At 50.9% G+C, this 20,413-nt stretch overlaps 1 protein-coding gene across 1 annotated transcript; it reads left to right on the top strand.

Annotated features, from left to right (window-relative positions):
- Nucleotides 1–7,219: 7,219 nt before the first annotated feature.
- Nucleotides 7,220–16,708, top strand: CSUI_000151 (camk cdpk protein kinase). Its single transcript, XM_068060385.1, has 8 exons — nucleotides 7,220–8,101; nucleotides 9,244–9,735; nucleotides 10,375–10,469; nucleotides 11,010–11,066; nucleotides 11,522–11,720; nucleotides 12,339–12,622; nucleotides 13,157–13,275; nucleotides 13,785–16,708. The coding sequence occupies exons 1-8, from the start codon at nucleotides 7,962–7,964 to the stop codon at nucleotides 13,914–13,916; spliced, it is 1,518 nt and encodes a 505-aa protein (XP_067927618.1). The 5' UTR covers nucleotides 7,220–7,961; the 3' UTR covers nucleotides 13,917–16,708.
- The last annotated feature ends 3,705 nt before the right edge of the window (nucleotides 16,709–20,413 follow it).

Here is a 20,413-nt window from a genome sequence, read left to right on the forward strand (position 1 = left end):
ATCATGCAGTCAAAAGACGTGAAAGTGATGACACTCTAATATAGCTGCAGCACCCAGCCAAAGCTAGAGTTGTTCGCTTGCTGGTAAATCCCATTCTCTCCAGCAACGCATGTCTGCCAGAATAACTCCGCGTCTGCACTAGGCGTGGCAGTTCAGCTGTGAAGACATCCCAGCGGCTCCCGAATGCTGTACCTCCCACGAACTGCGAGACAGACGACCTTGTCCGCGCACCACGGCAGAAACATCACTCTTACTCTCTGGCTGAAGTGGATATCGAGAGGCCACGCGTACGTCTATCAGAAAGTGACAGTCCCTGCGTCCGGCGCACGACTCCGCACGGACACCCATGTACCATCTGAACAATTATGCCGTCTCAGGCGACTTCGATCGAATTCCGGAACAGGCGCTCGCGCTGCTAGTTTATCCTTCACTGCAGTACACTGCGTCAAGACGCCCGGAAAATCCTGAGAAGAGACGGTAGTTCGGAATGGCTTACCCTTTGGGATGGAACAGGTGCAAGTCAAGCACGACGGTTCATCTCGCTGAGCTGCCGGCCGAGGCCCATCAACCGTGCCCCCTGGGGCGCCAGGACACCACACCGTCGATCCAGAGGAAGTGATCACCACAAGCGTGTGGCAGCTTAGACCGTATTTCTCCCGCTATGTACGGCAGCCATCACAACCGCCCCATCACTCGACCCGACTCACCCTTTGAAATGTCGGATGATACAAAAAAACAACAACTCCATCGCGGGCAACAGAAGCGCTGCCCAGATTAGCAGTGCTTTACATGTCCTTGAGGTGCACATACAACGCAAATTCACCAGACATGAGAGCCCAGCGGTACAGCTGACTAAGCCTAGCCACCTTGGTTCGGACAGTCGTGTCACTACGACACTTTGACTGTGAGTCACTTTCGCGTGTTTGTCGCGGGCCTGCGAATGCGTAGAGCTAAAGCGAAGTCTGAAGTCCACCCTGAGTCAGGAATGTGAAAGCGACGCGTTATCGTTACCACTGAACCGAGTCACCGTACAAACAGATACCTGCGATCTACAATGTAGTCTACCGCTCCCCGGCCGTCACTAAACAGCCTGCGTAGTCTGCCACTTTGGTATGCACCCACGCTTCCAGGGCTAGCATAAGGGCTTCGCACTAATACTGCAGGGGCCGCTCGCTGTCACCGAAGTGAAGCACAATACTCCGGGGCGAGTTACCCGCCAAAGCAACACACTCCGGAGCCCCGGATACCTCGGTGCTCGGCTGCAGCTTCGAAATTCGGTAGAAAGGAGCACTAGGAGAAGGGTTCAATACATCATACCAGACAGTAATATATTTTTTTTTTTCATTATAATTTTTAACTTTTTATTTAAAGATTAATTTGACTTATCAAAATTTTTAAAATTTAGATAAAAATTGTGTAAAAATATATTTTTGTTTCATTTCTACACTCGTCACGTCAAAGTGCCCTTACTTCCAGAAGCGGTTCCTGATCAGAGAAGAAACACGCATCACTCAAACCGGCTGTGACATCTCACTCTAAACCCTGTAGAACCGAGATAATCTCAACAACACTCCCTCACGTTCAGTACTCAACAATCCCTGCCTGCAACCGGACCACCACACCTCCGCGACAGACACCTGTCTTACTGGGTTCCCCGTTTCCTGCCTGAGGGTGAGCTGCTCTTCTGCTTCGCTTGAAGCGGAATGATTACTTGAGACTGACTAAGGATGGGCAAGCTGCCAAGCTGGACTGCCACTTGCGATTCCTAGAGGGTTGACGTGGCCGGAAACGTACACCCTGCAGGTTTCGCTTCAAGTGACCAACCCACAAGGCCAAGTACCCTGTAGACGCAGCCCAACAAAGACCGAAGGCCTGGGTGGCTACCATCGGGAGCACTGGACCTGACGCACCGCGCGCAAGTGGAACCCGGAATACGCTCGTGTCGGGGTGGGATCGGCATAATTAAACGGAGTTCAACGAATGCCGCAAACTGTCTAGACTTCTCACCGAGACCTACCCCTTCACGGTCGGCCAGAAGCAAGCATTAGTTCAGCTGACAGTCCTCCGTGGACGCGACTGGGCTCTTCACATATACCGGAAACGAAGCAAAGTCCCAGAGACCACTACGCGGTCGACCATGCATCCCGAGAGTGTGGCTTCAGAAAAGCCTCAGTGCCCTGCCAGGCTCTCTCTTCTTTTCAGCAGAAGCAACACCTACCTCCGCCTGTTGAGGGAAACGCGAACAGATCAGTAATGGACGTCTTGTACGCGCACGGAAGACACAGGTCGGCTAGAGTCTAAACGGAACGTAGGATTCAAGGGCCGGTCGCAAATCATGTCGGGAAGGGATGTCTCACAAACCGACAGGAGACTTCCCCGAACAGAGAGAAGCAGGCACCGCAACTAACCGGTGAGTCAACTTCGCTGTGACCTTACCTCCTCTCTTTGTCTCTGTAACAGAAAGAGAAAAACAGCACAGTACCCAGTTTCAACACCCCCGGAAAGCCTGCAGTGGGCTTTGAACTCAGCATCAAGGAGACGCTGTCCACAGTCGTGCAAGAAGCCTCGACACATTGAGAACCTCCAGGAGTGAAGCAACACGCTGGAGAAGGAGCCGCATCAGTGAGACGCCACACAGGCTCTACGTGACTCACAGTCAGTCTGTCTCTCTCCTGAAACCAAGAAAGCAAGACTGCGTAAGGGCTGGCGCTGTCCCCAGCAAACTGATAAGAACTGGGTCGCCCCTGTATCTGGCCCGCCAACGTGCGTCTTTCCAGTTCCCTCACCCAGGACGTCACGCTGGGATGCAGTTGCAAAGTCACCGATGAAGAAGCCTCGGATGCTACTGCCTTTCATATAGGGAACCCAAGATACCCAGAGCCAGAAACCTGTGACTGTAAAATCCACACATCGTGCCTAACACTTACCTCCCGATACTTTCGCTAAAACACAGCAGACCACACGCACATAGGACCGAAGAATGAACGAGCAATATGGCCAGTCAACGCCCGTGCTACGTCGCAGTAGTCTGCTACGATCACCGGCACCTTCCACAGATGGCTCTACCGTGAAAGGCAACTTCAATAGGCAGAGGCCACCTACCTTGAACTGCAGCACCCAAGGAGACAAACAGGCAAGCCTCAGCTGTGAAAAAGAAAGGATCCTAACCCCACCTCTCGTGACTCTCTGATCACCCGCATCACGTGGCGTTGCGATGACGCATAGTGGGGTGCAAATACAGCGGCGGACAATTAGCCATTGTCACCCGCATGCTGTACCGGGAGTGAGCCATCAGAGATGTCCTCAACTGGTCCACCGCAGCTGCCGCTCACCTGCTCCTGTGATTGAGATGCAAACCCCGAAAGCAGCCAACTGGTGAGGTGTCAAGGCAGCTATGCCTCCGTTAAAACTGACTGTTGAAAAGCGGTACACTCCCAGACTGAGCAAGCTCACATCCTTCCTGTGAGTTTGAAAAGATGGCGCAGTCCGCAGCTCAGTCACAAGAACGGTCAGCCGGAGATCGGAGAGAGATCTCCTGGTCTTGCTGGCAACTCACTTTCCTAGATAATCTGGTAGTCACAGTCCATGAAAACGCACACCGGAATGCTCTCTAACGCTTGGAAGGCAGCCCATCGGTCGTTCCGCAGTCTTGCAACGAGTCCCTTTACTCACCTAGACTCATCTTGGTGCCCACGACCAGGGCGACAGTGGCTACAGCGGCGCCGATTGCCACCTTGTGTTTCTTAACCTTGCTCCACATCTGGCCAAGCACTCCGGACGAACGAGACCGCAACCTGCAGCGACGCCAAGCAGGGAGAGGAACTGAGAGAGCAGCCATCAACCGATGCCCCCATGCACTCACCGAAGCCGCGCTACAATATCAGCTCATACGGTACATTCCCGGTATCCGGGGAAGTCCGAGGTGGGGTTTGAAATGAACCCCCATGTGTATGGACGAGCCAGTGTTCGCAAGATTCAAGACACAGGCGCGCACCATGAACTTGAATCTACAGACTGAAATAAAAGGCCAGATGAGAGGGGTTGAAGGCGGGGTCTCGCCGGGACAGACAGTTCCAGAAAGCGTCCGCTTAAGATAGACTCACATCGGAAAGTAGGTGTACTGAGCACTCCCTTCTTTTGTTCGATTAGCGCCGTTTCCCACTTGCCCGGACAGTAACACAAGGCCCCAATTGATAAACAAGCACACAGAACAAAACTCAGGCTGATCACTCCTACCCGCCAACTTGTCTTACGAGGGGCGGCTAGTCGATCCCTTCGCAATCGAACTGGTCGGAGAGGAGGCCAGATCAGAGTCATCGCTAAGACCGTCCGACGAGACAGACTCTCGTGACCGACTAGAGACCATCTGCACTGGCGCGGCAAGAGCGACGTCCGCAGTGCTAGGCTTTCCGCTGCCGTCCGAACCGAACTCCTCCGCCAGAAGAGCGCTGTGCCTCTTAGGAGGCGGCCAACCACCATGCTCAGCAACGTTGTTTGAATCTTTGAGGCTTTCCGCCCCCGCCGCGCCAGGAGGGCCGGACTGTGAAACTATCTCTTTTTCAGTTGATACGAGAGATACACCGTCCGTGGACACCGTTGAAGAAGTGGAATGGCAAGGGCGGTTCTCGACAGTGGTCCCTGCCTCTGACGATGTTTTGCACGGTGTGTCTCGGAGACTCTTGTGATCGCCAAGCCCACTAGGGGTGGAAAAATTTAGGACTCCAGCTGCCGCAAGAAGTGGCGAGGACTCTGCAAATCTAGCGCCGGACTGAGATGGCGGCTGCGCCGGCACCACGGCATCCTGGTCCGGAGCAGCACCCTGCTCTACTCTAGCTCCCAGAGTCGAACTGGAGAGAGACACAGCAGTGACTGCGGCACAGCAGAAAGTCCGAATGAAGCAAACTCGTCGAGATGCCATGATACTGAAAAAATCACAAGGTCTCAGCAACCAATCGGCCAATGCCCTGTAACGAGACTCCGTCGCAAATGCTCCTTCTCGAACGGCGTCAGGAAAACTAGGCAGCACCAGACCGGTTGTGTAGCCGGTCGCAGCACTCCAGGAATGAGTCCGCTTTGCTACTGGTGTTTAGGCTTTTTCAGCACCGGCCATCTTAAGTCGTCGCGAGACTACGTGAGCGTCCGCAGGAGTGCATGCTAATACGGGGCGACACCCAGATTAGGGTGCGACCGCGGAGACACACTCCAACTGCAGAGGCACCTACGACATGCGGTACGCCTTTTTCGGTTTGTTGGGGACAAATACGGGATTCGGCGCCATACTGTGTTGCGTGAATGTCTGCGCCGTTGATCGTGCGGGAGTAACTCCAGCAGTTGGGGGCCGGAGTATTGGGTCACTGCACTTGCGCAGGTCGGTTCCATTAGAATAGCTTGGAAGAAAGTAGTTTTTTCTAGCAAGCCGCGGCGGCTGGAGAAACGCTTTAGATTGATGCCGTTCAGAAGCCAGTAGTATACAGTTCATCGCAGTTCGCGCCGATTTATGCCAAACAGAGCACACAAGAAATGCGGGCACCTGGAGAGCTGACCGACTGGATAGCCAACGGGGACGAGCGAGTTGCGACGCAAGCGACGCCGCGTGAGTGTGAATGAGTGTGGACGCGTGTTCACCTGTTACCCGGACTGGGTGTGTTGCGTGTCTGTAAATGGGATTGCTACCACTGCAGAGCACCACAGTGCAAGCGGTCCCTGGTCAGCAGCAGATCCGTTGCTGCAGCCGACTGACCAGCGGGGTCACGTCGCCCTCTCACCCCACTGCGGCTATTCATGCGCAGTGTGCCCCTCTCCGAGTATAGTGGACTGACTTCAGTTTTACTGAACCCAATCACTCATGAGCCACAGTCGCAGACGTAAGGTGTGCTGTCGTGGCAACGATACTTCGCAACAGAATGCGCGTAGTCTGTCCCGAACCGCGGGCCGCTGATTCGTGAGCTGGAACCACCGCCGGGCAAGCTTTTGGCAGCGGACAATGAAGCGAGAGTCCACAGTCGATAGTGCTCTGTTGGAAGTTTCTGAGCCGTGGAGACGGTGTTCTACACCCTGGCGTGTTCCACTGTGCAGCACGGTACGGACGATCCCCTACTCAACGGTTGTCCAGCTGCCGAACTAGTTCCACACTCCCTTCAATTATTCACCAAGTGGCTGCGCGGGCTAGCAAAGTCCTGTCTAATCGTGAGGAAATATCATATGAAAGTTTTTATTTTGGTGAGAATGGAAGATTTTCCGTGATTTCTGAGACTCCAGCCACTTGCTCTATTAGCGGGTCAAGCACAGGCTGTGCTATGACATGAACAAGTGTGTTAAGACGCTTTTCGACATCGGCAGTTCACTGGTGATGTAAGCGTGATCCTTTTTGTCATGACGGGTCGAGGTGTGTGGGCCACGTGCTTCTTGATATCCACTCAACGAGGGGCCCGCGGGGCCGCAGAAATAGAGTGCGGCCGTACCTGCACGAGTAGAAAAGAAACGCGACTTCGTCTCTCCAGTGTTCCCCCTTAGCAGCCCGCATCATCGGAAGGTCCCGTGCTAGTGGTCCTCTACCGTTCTCTTCGCCGCTGTGGCGGAATGTGTGGGCCTCGACCCAGCCCACCAAACAATTGTCGAGTGGAGGAGGTTGTCGCCGTATTTGCGTCGCCCGCCCCTGTACGACCGTCCTCATCGCTGCACATGCCTCTGTCCGCTGCCCGGAGAGTCACGCTATCCCAGCGTCCGGGGGGATTCACTACATTGCGGCCGTCGAACGAACAGAAAAAAAGCACGACTTTCCCAGAGGCCGTCAATCCCGAGCTTTTCTTACCTCTTCCGCGCGAGTACGCTTCCCGCTTTCAGAAGTGATACTGAGCGTAATTCAGCAAGTGCCAAGAAAACACGACTGCGTCACGCAGCTGCACAACAAACACCAAAGTATGTTTTTTTCTCAGCCGATCTGCTAACTGGGTCAGCCATGCCGCACACCGCTGTTCCGCTGTCGGCTCGCACCCGCGCAGTAATACGATGACACGGTCAATCACGGCGTGTCGCTACCTGTACTATTGAGTACTGCAGGTACTGATGGGGAGGAGGCGGAGGGGGAGAGCTACACACAAGCCACAACCGAATATCCCCAACTACCACTACTAGCAGGGTCTCGTTCCAATGTATTGGCCGGCATCAAGCGACCCGGCGTGCGAAGCTGCCCAAGCCCAGCGGTGGTAGCTGTGCTGGAGGCCTGGACCCCGTCCTAGTCGTTTTCCTTGGAAAGGGCCTTGCGACTTTTTTCTTTTGCTGGTTTCCTACCGTCTCAATTGTCTTTGTTCTTTCTTCTATTTTATCCTGCTTTCCTGCTCTTGCCTCAGCAGCCGCGAGCTATTTGTCCGTCTTCCTGGGTTTGTGTGGTGCCGCTTCGGCGTGCGCGCTTCGCATTGGTAATTCCATTCTTTCGTGACTGTGCTTTTTTTCCGAGCTCCGCCATTTTGGTTTTTCCTCAGCGCCTGCAGTGGAAACGAAAACTTAATGTGCTTGGCTTTTTGGCCTTCCTCACTCTCCAGCAGGCACATACGCCCTTTCAGCTCGTGGCTTTTTGATAGGGAGCCCTCTGGGACTAACTCTCCGGCAGTTACTCCAGTCTAAAGTAGGGAAGACGTCGCCTTGTCCTGGAGGTTTGTTTCCTTGCTTTATCGTTTACAGCTGCTCGAGGAAAAGCTTTTCTCGTGCCATCGCAGGCGCCGCGTCCCCGGTGGCAGCTGGCGACCACCCCCCAGTTAAATTGTCACGGTCCTGTTTTTCCCTTGTTTCGTTTTTTGAGGGGAGGCTCGCGCGGCCAGTCCCATTGCATTCGCCAGTGATTTTTCAAGAGGAAAGTATTTGTTCTCGTTGCCACTCGGCCGTCCTCCCAGTGGCGGTTTTCTGTTTGGCAACCGGTAGCCGTAGCGACAAGCGCAACGGTTTAGTCGAACACCGTTGTCACTATGGGGCAGCAAGAGAGTGTTCCTGTTACCGGATCTGATGGGCGTTCACGAGCGCAAGGCGCTCCAGGTGCTGCTGGCGACAAGCTTCATGCTACCCCTGGCATGTTCGTTCAGCACTCTACTGCAGTGTTTTCTGATCGGTAAGCCGCCTTGTATCGTTTCCTCATCAGCTGGGCAACGTACAAGCTTATCCCACATTGTGCAATCTACTGTCCGTTCGGAGGAGAGAGAGCTTGCGTTATCAGTCTTGTTGACGTGTGCGCGATGTTCCGCTAACGGGTGGGCGCCTGCGTCGCTTTAGCAGGTTGAATCAGTCTGGTTGTTTGTGGCGTTTCGCGTGGTTCCTCAGACATCCGTGAACCGTCTTTCCTTTGGATGGGTTCTTCCTCTTGCTTTTCTCTTTGAAAGCACACTTCCTACGCGTCTTCAGGAGTGAGGCCTTGCTGGTCTGGTAAAGTGAAGGCATACCATATATGGGTAGTGGATTCTTTCCTGATATTGTCGTCGTGTACGCTGTTGACCGTTGCGGAGGTGTCCATTCGATAGCATCTTGTTCATAGTTGAGGCCGTGAAGCGCTTTCTCTTTCTGGGCAAACAGTGGAAACCTTGTAGACAGGTGACCGCTCAGCAGGGTCTAAGGGTTTGATGGAACTTCATCGAGGTTGCCCGAGCCTTTCTTCGTTTCGTTCTTCTATGAGGCTTGTCGCCAAGTACGTAGATTTGGTGTGCGTGCAACGCTCTCCTGTACTTTCTTGACGTCAAGATTGAACTGCTTAGATCGGCAGTTCTAGCTTCCTCCTGCGTTGAATTCAGGATGACAGGGCGTAGTTTCCATGTGAAACTCGAAGCTGCGCGGTCTTTGCGCTCGCTTGGATACATCTCATGTATCCAAGCGAGCGCAAAGACCGGTGTATTCGTCGTACCTACGTGTTCGCAGAATAAGCGCCCCGTTTCCCGAAGTGTCTTTTTACTGGTTGGCCATTCTCTCTTTCTCAGAGTGCGTTTTTTATTAGTAGGCTAGTAACACTAGAAGTTGTCGGGTTAGACTGCCTATAGGCGGAGTCTAGTGTTGTATATTCATATGAGACGTGGTCTCGCTTTCAGTGTGTCTGTAGGCCAAAGAATCATATGGATTTCTTGTTTGAGTGCTAGTCGCATAACTGTTACTCTCACGCGGGGAGAGTAACGAACGCATTAGAGAAGAGAATTTGTCCACACACAAACAAACCGGAAAACGTGGTAGTAAAGTCGTGTTTTTGATTTTGCCTTGTTTTGTCCTCAGATACAAAGGGCAGCGTGTTTTAGGCAAAGGTTCTTTCGGTGAAGTTATCTTATGCCGAGATAAAATCACGGGACAGGAGTGTGCTGTAAAGGTGATCAGTAAGAGACAAGTCAAGCAGAAGACGGATAAGGAGAGTCTGTTGAGGGAAGTTCAACTTCTGAAGCAACTTGACCATCCCAATATCATGAAGTTGTATGAGTTCTTCGAGGATAAGGGGTACTTCTATCTAGTTGGAGAAGTTTACACAGGAGGAGAACTGTTCGATGAGATTATCTCTCGAAAGCGTTTCAGTGAAGTGGATGCGGCACGTATTATCCGTCAAGTCCTTAGTGGCATTACCTACATGCACAAAAACAAAATCGTCCATCGCGACTTGAAGCCTGAAAACCTTCTTCTTGAAAGCAAAAGCAAAGACGCTAACATCCGCATCATCGACTTCGGTCTGAGCACTCACTTTGAAGCCAGCAAAAAGATGAAAGACAAAATCGGCACGTAAGTTTTCTAATGTCACAAGGGTGACGTGACCTCGCCTCGGTGTCGACTCCGCCAGTTCGCGTATAGGTGTTGCACCGACCATAGGCGAGGCTGGAGGTATGGGGGAAAGCGGGATATGAGGACGGACGCTGGTTTTCATGTAGTAGTCAGCCGATGTGTGAGTCTCGTTTTTCTTCAGTAATGACACGAGGAGAGGGAGCGCGGCCGTTGGTTATCCCTACACACGCGTTCTTAGACGACAAAGAAAAGGAAACTTTGTTTTTTATACATTTGTGTAGAAGCAAGCATATGTAACTTCTCCCGCCAAATATCTAACACAGGGAAGGAGGGAAAAGGACGTCAGGCGATCAAGCCAGGCTGCGTTGATACCGGGGGGATTCTTTTAGAGGAAACAAGTTCTGTAGAGACAGTGTTGTAGGCTTTTGTAAACTGCGTTGAAGCGAGTACACATGCATAAGAACGTGTATTCGGTCCCTGTGTCCTCAAATCGAGTGATGACGTCGCCATAGCGAAGTAGACGTGGTTTGTGCATTCATGCTGCCACGAACTGGGGTTTGTGGTTCTCGAGTAAGCTTGTACGTCTCGATCTGCAACGTTAGCTCAGGATGTTCGGTGTGTTGTTTATCTTGTTTGTAGGGCGTACTACATCGCCCCGGAAGTCCTTCACGGAACTTACGACGAGAAGTGTGATGTGTGGTCCACTGGGGTCATTCTTTACATTCTCCTGTCGGGTGAGTTCAGCGGAACCGTGCGCCAACGCGCCCAAAGAGTCTCCATATTTTTTAGTTACAACATACGTATACCTATACCCATATGTGTATATATATGTATATGTGCCTGTCTGCTTGGTTTGGCTTCACCTACAGTTGTATGTATTCACATCATCTCTTTTTGCATCCATATTGTGGGGTGAGTCGCACGGAGTACTCAGAATAGTTACGCTTTTTTCTTATCCTTGCGGGGGGGGGGGGGGAGCGTTCTTTTGTCCCAGTGGATACTCTAAAAGGACACTTTTTTTGACCTTGTTCAAGTGGCGTTCTTGTATGGTCTTTCAAGAGAACGAACCAGCATCTCGGGTCGAGGGGACCGACACTTTCCGGATTAAGGAGGAATGAACAGTCATTCGTCCTAGAGTGATACCTCCGTGTCTCTTTCAGTTTGTTTATACCTAATGCTTCTGTATTGTTGGTTGGAGTGGCTATGAAAACGATCAAGAAGACAAAAGAATCTCGTGGGCGTAATGTATTTTTCCTTTTTTCTTTGGGGTTCAGGCTGCCCTCCTTTCAATGGAGCCAACGAATATGATATTCTCAAGAAGGTAGAGAAAGGTAAGAGGAGGCGAGAGACGACGATTTTTCCAGATAGATGGATCAGCTTTCGTTACAATACAGTTCACACGTCTCTCGTAAGAAGGTTGCTTATGGATGTCATACTTGGGATTCATTCTTTTTTCTTTACTTCATCGAAGCAAAAGATCGGTGAAGGTTTCTAATCGTATGAAGGGAGTGTGTCGTGAGGCAGCAGGAGTTGTAAAGGATTCGAAGTGTAAATGGAAGGGTAACTAAGGGTGTAGTATTGTTGACTGTCGGCGGTGACAATCGGTGAGAGGTAACATGTGTACGGCCGTCTCAGGTCCACCGTCATGTTGTCCTCGTCATTTCCTCTCGAACGTTGTGATGTTTCCCAGATTTTCGCCTCATTTGAGCTCTCGTTCCGTCGGTTCTCGTATAGACTATTTCCAGAGATCTAAGGATGTACTATTATCTGTGTATGGTCTGTATAGGAAAGTACACATTCGAACTCCCCCAGTGGAAGAAAGTATCAGAGAGTGCCAAAGATTTGATCCGAAAGATGCTGACGTATGTCCCTAGTATGCGGATCAGCGCTAGGGATGCCCTTGATCATGACTGGATCCAAACGTATACGAAAGAACAAACACCCATTGACGTGCCATCACTTGATAATGCCATCCTCAATATTCGGTAAGTCATACTCTGTTTGGCTTTTTCCCTTCCACGCCTTTTCCTCACCCTTCTTTTTTGCAAGGAATTGATTGTACTGCCTCAGTGTATGTTTCCTTTATGGTGCAGGGGCCGATACACATAGGTATGCGTGTGCATGTGTGTAGCTCTGTGCGTCTATAGGTCTTTTTCAATGAATAGTAGGGTTCATTTTTGCGTAACCACGCCTACGTGCTGTACGTGTCCGCTTGTGGTTAGGGTTTAGGGCACTGCAGAGGAAGTGCAGAGCTACACCCTGCATCAGTGGTCCGACAGGCTTGCAGTCGATGGGTGTCTCCTATGCATTTCCTTTCAATAAAAGCTGTGAACTCCCCTTTGTCTCTATGTCCCGTCCATTGCCTCTTGCTGCAAACCTCCTCCTCGTATTTTCGCCTGCCTGGTGTACACATACATTTAGTGCACACATCGCTCTTTAGGGCTCAGATGGCCTTCTTTGTTTTCTTTGCTCATTTTACACCCACCGCTGCATAGACGGACTACGGAAATATGTGTAGGCGTGTTCTCAAGGTTCGCCTTTTCTGTATTTTAGCAAGGATTCCTCATTGCGGCGTGGTTTGCTTTCTTGTTGCGTTCATATAGACAATTCCAAGGAACTCAGAAGCTCGCACAAGCTGCGCTTTTGTACATGGGTTCAAAGCTGACGAGCAAAGACGAGACGAAGGAGCTGACAACGATTTTCCATAAGATGGACAAGAATGGTGATGGACAGTTAGACCGGGCCGAGCTCATTGAAGGGTATAAGGAGCTTCTACGGATGAAAGGTCAAGATGCGAGTATGCTTGATCAGAGTGCTGTTGAGTATGAAGTTGATCAAGTTCTCGAAGCGGTCGACTTCGATAAGAATGGCTACATTGAATACTCAGGTAAGATGTCAGGCAATGTGTTTGGCTCCAGGTTAAGGGCAACCCCGGGTTGTCCGGACTAAAAAAATCAAGGCACGTGGAGTAGAATTCCGCATAAGTCGCCTCAAGTAGACCTTATGGTAGCGCAGTCGTGCACTGATTGTCGATTCTCATTTAGTGTTATTTCTTCCACGTAGAAAGCTGAGTCTGCAGGAATAATGTTTTCTGTCTCATCGTCTTGATCTTTTTAGCTATTTACTGTTATTCTTTGCTGTTGATTCTCTGGAGGCTAGAAGACAGGTGGAGGTACTCGAGATATGTCAAGAATTGCATGTCAGTGGTTTCGATAAAGCCAGCAGGGGGTAGGGACGTATCATAGGTGATTGTGGTTTCATTATGTGGGGTGGCTCGGTCGTTCAGCTGCTGATCCACCGTGGGCGGTCAGACTTTTCTCAGCAAACGTCTACATCTGTATGTGTTCCTGTCTGTATCTGCTTCGGCCTATGCATGTATGCGGGCATAGCGTTGCGTGGCGGATGTGCGATGAATCTACAGAGTTCGTGACGGTGGCGATGGACAGGAAGACCCTTCTTTCGCGGGAACGCCTCGAACGGGCCTTTGGCATGTTTGATTCGGATAACTCAGGGAAGATTTCGGCTTCAGAGCTCGCTACTGTAAGTAAAGCCACACTCTCCCAGATCAACACGGAGGGGGCGTTTCTACGTGCGGCCGTACATACATTTCTCCTTAGAGGTTCTGTTCCAGAAGTAGATAGACCAGGAAGGACTACGCAAGTTCAGGAGGAAGAGCCGGCAAAGCAAGGAACAGACACTTCTGAAGACTCCATGAATTCCTCGTATGGGTTTCACGTGAACACCCATACATGACACCATAGGTATTTTCTTTGCCGAAACTCAAAGGATGCTTTCTGATACATGAGACGTGTATGGGTACTCTGGCCGAACAATTCCCACACTATTCCTTCACATACTCTGAGTGTCAACAAGATGCTCTACCTTTCCCTGTCAGCAGTCAGAGCGTTACGCTGCACCCAGAACTCGTGCACGCGTTCCTCTAGGGAGGTCTTACATAGATACGTTCACCGTTGTTTGTATGCTTTCGCATTGTCATTGTTGTGTTTATTGTTCCTTGATGCGTTGCCAATTGTTTTTTCGTGTTGCAGATCTTTGGCGTCAGCGACATCGACAGCGAGACGTGGAAGAGCGTTCTTGCGGAGGTGGACAAGAACAACGACGGTGAAGTTGACTTTGAGGAGTTCCAGCAGATGCTTTTGAAGCTCTGTGGAAACCGATAAGAGGTCCCTGGTGCTGAAGACGAGGAGCAGAAGGAAAAGAATACCGCGTACACTTTTCTTTCTCCTCTTACAGCCAACCCGGAGATGGCACCCTAAACGCTCTAGACGATAGGGAAAAGACTATCCTCATTCGTGCATATGTCTTTGGGTCGTGTTTGACTGTCTCCGCGTGCTCACCAGCTAGTGGCGATGGTGAAGATTCACAGCAATCGAACAAAGCATTCGAGTGTATTCTGGGGATATGTAGACGTCAGGAGGAACGACTGATGTGGCGAATGAGGACGAGGTAGAGCAATATATCATCTGTATATATATGTATATATCGTGTTGTCTATACGGGAGAGGGAGAACGAGACAGGTTAATGCTTGGTTCTGTATGTATAGACGTTCCTTGTGCATGCTATGAATGGAGGCTTCTCTTTCTTTCTAACAATTGTTTGTGTCTGCTGTTGGAAGTGGAATTGCTGGCGGAGTGTTGACTGGTGTTCGATGATCATGACGATGATGTCCTCTGTTCTCAAAAACAAACTCTTGGCGAAGAAGACATCAGAGAGGCTTTTTCGTATGTTTCTCTGGGGCCGTGATGTTTGTCTGTTCTATTCCAGTTCGTGAAAGAGAATCAGATGTCTTCCTAGTAGTCTCAAATGACTCCGTCAACACATCACCGACATTTTTCTTTTTTTTTTGGCAGACTTCTTTCTTTCCTGCAGTGACCAGACATACGCTCATTGAGAGAGAAAGCGGGGAGGGAGAGAGGAATGATACAGAGAAGGAACAGGAGTTTGGTCGCTTGTCAAAGAGAAACCTCAAGATAGGGGCTGCCGTGTGGTGCCGCTGTTTCATTTATTCATTTTACTACTTGTCTGTACTGTTCATTGTATTCATCTACACCTGTCTAGGTATCTACTAGTATGTACGTATGTGATATAAATATATATGTATATATATACGCTTATATACTTATATATGCATACGTCAGTCTACGTACACGTACTCGTACATGCAGTGGATTAGAGAGGAACAGCAGATCAGTCGAGCAGCACGTACAACAGAGCTCTTCTTTTTTGCTGTAAGACACAGGGAAGCAAGCAACGCCACCGGAGGAAGGAGAGCGCGAAGAAGGGAGAAAGGGCTGCTCAGCGGAAGGGAGGGTGGTTTGTTTGTTTTCGGGAATTGGTTGTCTTCCTTCTTTTCCAGCTTTGTTGTGTTCTGTACGTCTTCCAGTCTTCGTCAACGTCTAAATACCACAACATATAGAAGATCCACCAGTGTATTGTCTCCTACCCCTCTCAAGGACGGGAGAAAGGTATTCATTCAGCAAGTAATGAGTCTCTTTCCTCCAGTCCTCATTCTTGATTATGCATTCAGTCTGTCTTCGTTGCTGCCCGTGCGGCTTCACTAGTTCTTCCTCTCCGTCAGCGGAAGCATCAAACAACCTGTCGGGTTTTTTCGGATCGGGTCTTTTCATCTCTTGAGAGAGACGCGGGGTTTGGATTCAGTCGGTGCCTAATAGTTATGGTTCTGATCTCGTTTCGTCATACCGTCGCTCGTCCTTCTCTTCGTGACAGTGACTACCACCAAGGTCTTTCCTACTACCTCGTCGGGCATAATCGAGTTATCGGCACTGTCAAGCCGCATACGTAGGGGAGGAGATTACCTGTTGTTGTTCATGTATACGGGGTGTAGCGTGTATATATATATATATACAGGATGTGTTGCAGGGGAGTGTACATACATGTTTTCTGAAGAGACGCGGGGAAGGTTGGCACGACGTGGAGCACCAGGAAGTCTTCAGGGAAGGTCACCGACTCGTGGTTTTGTGATATCTATCGCATCTCGAAGCCTTCCCAGCGAGTGACTCGGAATTGTATAGTGACGGCAACTGGGTCTAGAGACGAGATCAGGAGGGGTATTGCGATGGCAAGGTTGTGCTGACAAGGGGCCCGTGACGGTTATTTAGGAATGCGTCGTAGAAATGGCTGTTCTTCATCAGCGAACTGCCATTCTCTGAGCATCCAGGCGTAGGGGGACAGGGAAGACTTCGATGGAGAGGAAAGAAGGGACGAGGAACGAGGTAAACACATCGCTGTTTCGAAGTTCACGTGGGAGTATGTAAGGTTAAGCACACTGGTGGGCGCTCTAATTTTCTACCAAGCTCGATTATTGTAGCCGGGATGCTTTTTGCGGGAGGTGACGGAGCTGACTTTGCGTCATGTTGGTTAATGATGGATGGTGACTACAGCACGGCTCAAGATGTTTTTGCAGATCGCAATGATGGTTTCTCGCAAACTGTGTGTTGGCCTGTCTTTACTTTCCTCGTCCTATTTTTCCTTCTCGGTTCAGAAGTACACAGCGTGGTCGTGTTTCTACATGGTCCAGACTATAAGGACAAGGTGGAAGAACGTGGGAGGAAACGTGTCTTGCTATTGTTATGGTTGCCTCGGTTGACACTGTCTTCTCTTTGCATTTCTTCTGGCGCCGGATGGTGCACATGAAAAAGACTAGATACACGGAGATTGGAGTGGGGAAGACTCATCCTCATCGTGAACACGGTGTCCTTTTCTTTCACTTTGTGGTGTAATCGTGTACGGATCATAATGATGATGTGCCCTGCCTGGAGAGGGAGACGACCGCATCGTGGTGCACGAGGGTTTTTTTCTCTCTTACTTCTTGTTCGTTGTTATCTCTTCTGTCGATGTAACACGTTACGCTGCTACTACTATCATTATCATGATACGGTACGAGGAAGATTTCTCTCTGATGAGGTCCAGTAAACTCCCGCATACTCTCCCTTGTCTGGTTGTTGCTGTTACCAGCAGCCCGCCGCCATTCGTTCACTTTCACGATTCTCTCACCCGTTTCCGAGGGGAGTAAAACCGTAAGGAGAGTGGACGGGTCGCCGTCCTCCAGGCACTCTTGCAGTGCGGGGTCGACGGAAAGCTACAAGGTTAGGGTAAACCCTAAACCCTGTCGAGTAGCTTTACGCGATCCACTGACAGGGTTCAGGGTAAACCCTACACCCTGTCTGAATCGAGAGTCGTCAGGCCACTGGAGCTCAGTCTGCTGGTGCTGCCCACCCAGTAGGCAGTGTTGCTGAATTTAGTAGTAATAATAATAGTGTACTCCGTATTCTTGTTCCCAGATACTCGTGGAAGTGTTCGTAGGCTTGCTCTCACCGCACAAAGGCGCTGCGCGGGTAGGAGAGATTATGGGAACCTGGCAACGCGGCGGTGACTATGGACTAGACCGGGCCCTTAAATGTTTTTTGTTACTTCTCGCAAGCCCGTGGGCCACACGATGAGGTACCGACCTGGACGGCTCGTCGCTCTTCAGCACTGCTGCAGCTTAGCCGCTGACTGCTGTTTCCCCAAACATGTCCGTCAAGGCCTGGTGATCACTCACTTTTATGGTTCACGTTCCAGACTGGTAGCGATCATTGTCTCCACTGCTCTTCGAGCGTCGTTACGCGTTGGCACTGGAGCGCTCATGTAAGGTTTCATTTGGTTGGGACGGCCCACTACCAACAGTACTGCGTCATTATGTACGAGCACTGGAGCAGCCGGGCCTGCCAGCTGACCGGACGAGCATTTCTAACGGCAGACTGGAGACAGGTTGACTCAGGTAGTAGTGCATCCTGAGTGAAGAACGCATAGCTACTCAAAACCTACGTTAACACATTGTGACCACGGCTCCTGATGGTAGGGTGTGCATACAGGCAGCGACGGGGAAGACAAGTTGCCCTTCGTGACGCGCTTCTTCCCGCAAGCTCTCTTTGTAGAATGATTTCGTCGTTACTTTGAATGAAGAATGAAAGTGGGACTGGCCAGCTCTCCCTTCGAAGCTTTAGGGGTTGAGCTAAAGGTAAGGTACAACAGAGAGCACAGTAGGTATAGTATCTACTGTGTGCTTCCTTACGTTTTATTTACTAAGTAGGAAAGATGCGCATTAAATTGTCAGTTGCTCCTAAGTCAGGAAAAACAGGAAATAAGTGTCTGATTCTGGAAAAACAAGCCAAGCTAAAAATAAGCACGGAAGAATACGAAGCTGCGATTCCGCAGAAAACACGAAGTCGAATGTCATGCCCCTAGCAGTAGCGAAACATGAAGGGAAGGGGTGAACCGTCCCCCCTAGCGGCGGGTACAGCCTAATTCTACCACATGTATCCTACTATCTTTGGTAGTTCCATCTGTGCCGCAAGATGCTTCTGTATCGCCCTTGGTATACTGACGGGTGCATCCGCGGAGTACCGGGAATACATTTCAGCAGTCATGAAATCCCTGGCTGACTTTGAGTCACGTAGGAATTTCGATCCCAGTATCACGCCAAAACCGCTATCACAACGAGCAGACCATGCGTGGTGATGTGAGATGAAACACGGACCCTGTCTCTTCACTATCTCCCGAACCTCACACGAGAACTTCCCCTTAGGGGTCGACTCAAAAGGCATGCTTGGTTCCGAGACCGTTGTTTTCCTGCGCGAAGTACCGGCAATCTGTGGGTTGATGAATGGGCTAGAAGCTCCCTTGTTGAGAAATGCCATTCCCTGCATTGTCTCCAGTTGAGCTAGTATTATAGACAGCACCCTCATCTCTTCGCCTGCCGGGCCTGCTTGTACTGTCGTGGACGACCGCGGTCCTGTCCGACGTCCCTGTTTCTGTCGGGAAGCCTGTCAGGCGCGAAGCCGAGAGCTCGCTGCCCTAAGGCTTGCCGTCCTGAGCACTTTCACCTCGGCCAGCCTGACGTCGAACGTGAAAGGCTTCTCTTCAGTGCGCTGCAGTTCCGCTGCTGTGAGCAGCTTCTGGTGCCGTCGCGTACCGTCTGGCGGTCCCGCCGATCCCGCGACTCGGTATTCAGTCTCAGCCAGCGCCGACCGGCACGCCTGGCCTCCTGAGACCTCTGTTGTCCGCTTGGCTTGTATTTGCCTCGACGACACGTCTTCTCTCCGGGGTGCTGCACCCTCGTCGGTCCGTGTCTCGAGTGTTTCGTGCAGTGTTCTTATCAGGGCGGTTGCCGTGACACCGGCGTATTCATTTTCGAGTGCCTAGTGCGTTCCTGAGGAGGGAAAACGTAGCTACTTGCATCCTCCCGCCCAGGTTGATGAGCTACCGCTTTATAGCGCGACAGCTGATCCAACAACTCAGGCCGGAGCCAGAAGAGCGGACCTCATGAGTTCCAAGTGGTATTTTCGCAGGGCAAGGGAACGCCTGGACGCCGTCGTGCTGCTCCAACGCCACCGAGCGGGCTGCGGGGTGGATCGCGCTGAAGTGACCCCTCATTGAACATCACTGTTAAACAAGTAAATAGAATTGCAGGAGGTAGTGGAGGATCCAGTTTCTCGTCGAACTAACTCGTGGTTGGACGAAGCTTTCTGTTTAAAAAAGGTGTGCGGTGGAAAGATACAACGTTCGTTGAGGATTTGATTCTGTTTTGCGAAATCGGCTCTATCAGTTGCGGGGACGCCACGAGGCGCTAGCGACACCTGCGCTTATCTGCTAAGATGTGTAGAATACTGGGGGGATGGAATTTCCTTGCGTGGAGAAGAAATAGTTTCATCTTTACGTACTTAGTTTATAACTGGGCGAGGTGCGGACCGCAGGTTGTTAGTGTCCAAGTCGGCTTCGACGGAAAGCCGTTTGCCGTTCCGCCAAGACTCAACGCTGCCCCTAGGTAGAGGTCCATGCTAACCGAGTCCTACGGACCTACGTTCTAGTGTTGTACTGGAGAGAGAAAGAGATCTTTCCTTTGATTTTGGTTATTCTAGACTTTTCCTTGGAATACTAACAGAAAAACTCACCCCCTTTCCTTGTGGGCGTCCCTTCCCCGTCAGTCTCCCAGGGCCCTAACACACGGTCGACCGCCCTACAACGTTGTTACAGACCGGGAGACAGCTAATTATTCTCGAAATAAGAGAATATTGTTTCTAAGGAAAGAGCGCTAGTCGTTTTTCAACTCTGATAGGAAAGCTGAGGCGTGTACTCTGCTGGAAGAAAGTGATTTCCGAGAGCGTGAACGGGCTCCGGATATCCCCCACAGTACGGCGCGCCGAATCTTGCTTACGTTTTCATATCGAGGTAGAGGCGCTTCTAGAGTCTGATGCAGCAAGGAGCAAGTTGCTGTCTCACTCCGCCGTGGCACCGACGGACACTAATATTTAGTGTCGGCCCCTGTCGTTACAGCGGGCAGCCCAATCGTGTGACAGTGACCTGGTGAACTCGGTGTCGACAGTCGACAGGATGTGATTGTCCGGATGGGGATGCTCCCTACTCCGAGTGATCGGACTCCAGAGCTCTTAGTTGTTGCAGGCTTTAGCAATGCGATCGAAGGGGGGAAATGCCGGGGGCTAACTATGTGGACAGGCTGGAAGATCACTGCAGTGGAGACATCCCCTCGGAGGCTCACTTCTCTCTTCTGTGGACTGTTCCAAACGCCTCAAATCAGTCTCACCCTCCTGCAGACTGACGCTAATGGGATGCCACGCCCATTCAATACTCCACTTT

The sequence above is a fragment of the Cystoisospora suis genome, assembly GCF_002600585.1.
Source record: "Cystoisospora suis strain Wien I chromosome Unknown contig_72, whole genome shotgun sequence".
NCBI classification, from domain to species: Eukaryota; Apicomplexa; class Conoidasida; order Eucoccidiorida; family Sarcocystidae; genus Cystoisospora; species Cystoisospora suis.

What these genes read in the sequence shown, in the direction of transcription:
- CSUI_000151 (XM_068060385.1), top strand. Translation starts at nt 7,962, where the DNA reads ATGGGGCAGCAAGAGAGTGTTCCTGTTACCGGATCTGATGGGCGTTCA. An exon ending in ACTGCAGTGTTTTCTGATCG is followed by an intron (nt 8,102 to 9,243) that starts GTAAGCCGCCTT and finishes TTTTGTCCTCAG; the next exon opens with ATACAAAGGGCAGCGTGTTT. An exon ending in TGGCTACATTGAATACTCAG is followed by an intron (nt 12,623 to 13,156) that starts GTAAGATGTCAG and finishes ATGAATCTACAG; the next exon opens with AGTTCGTGACGGTGGCGATG.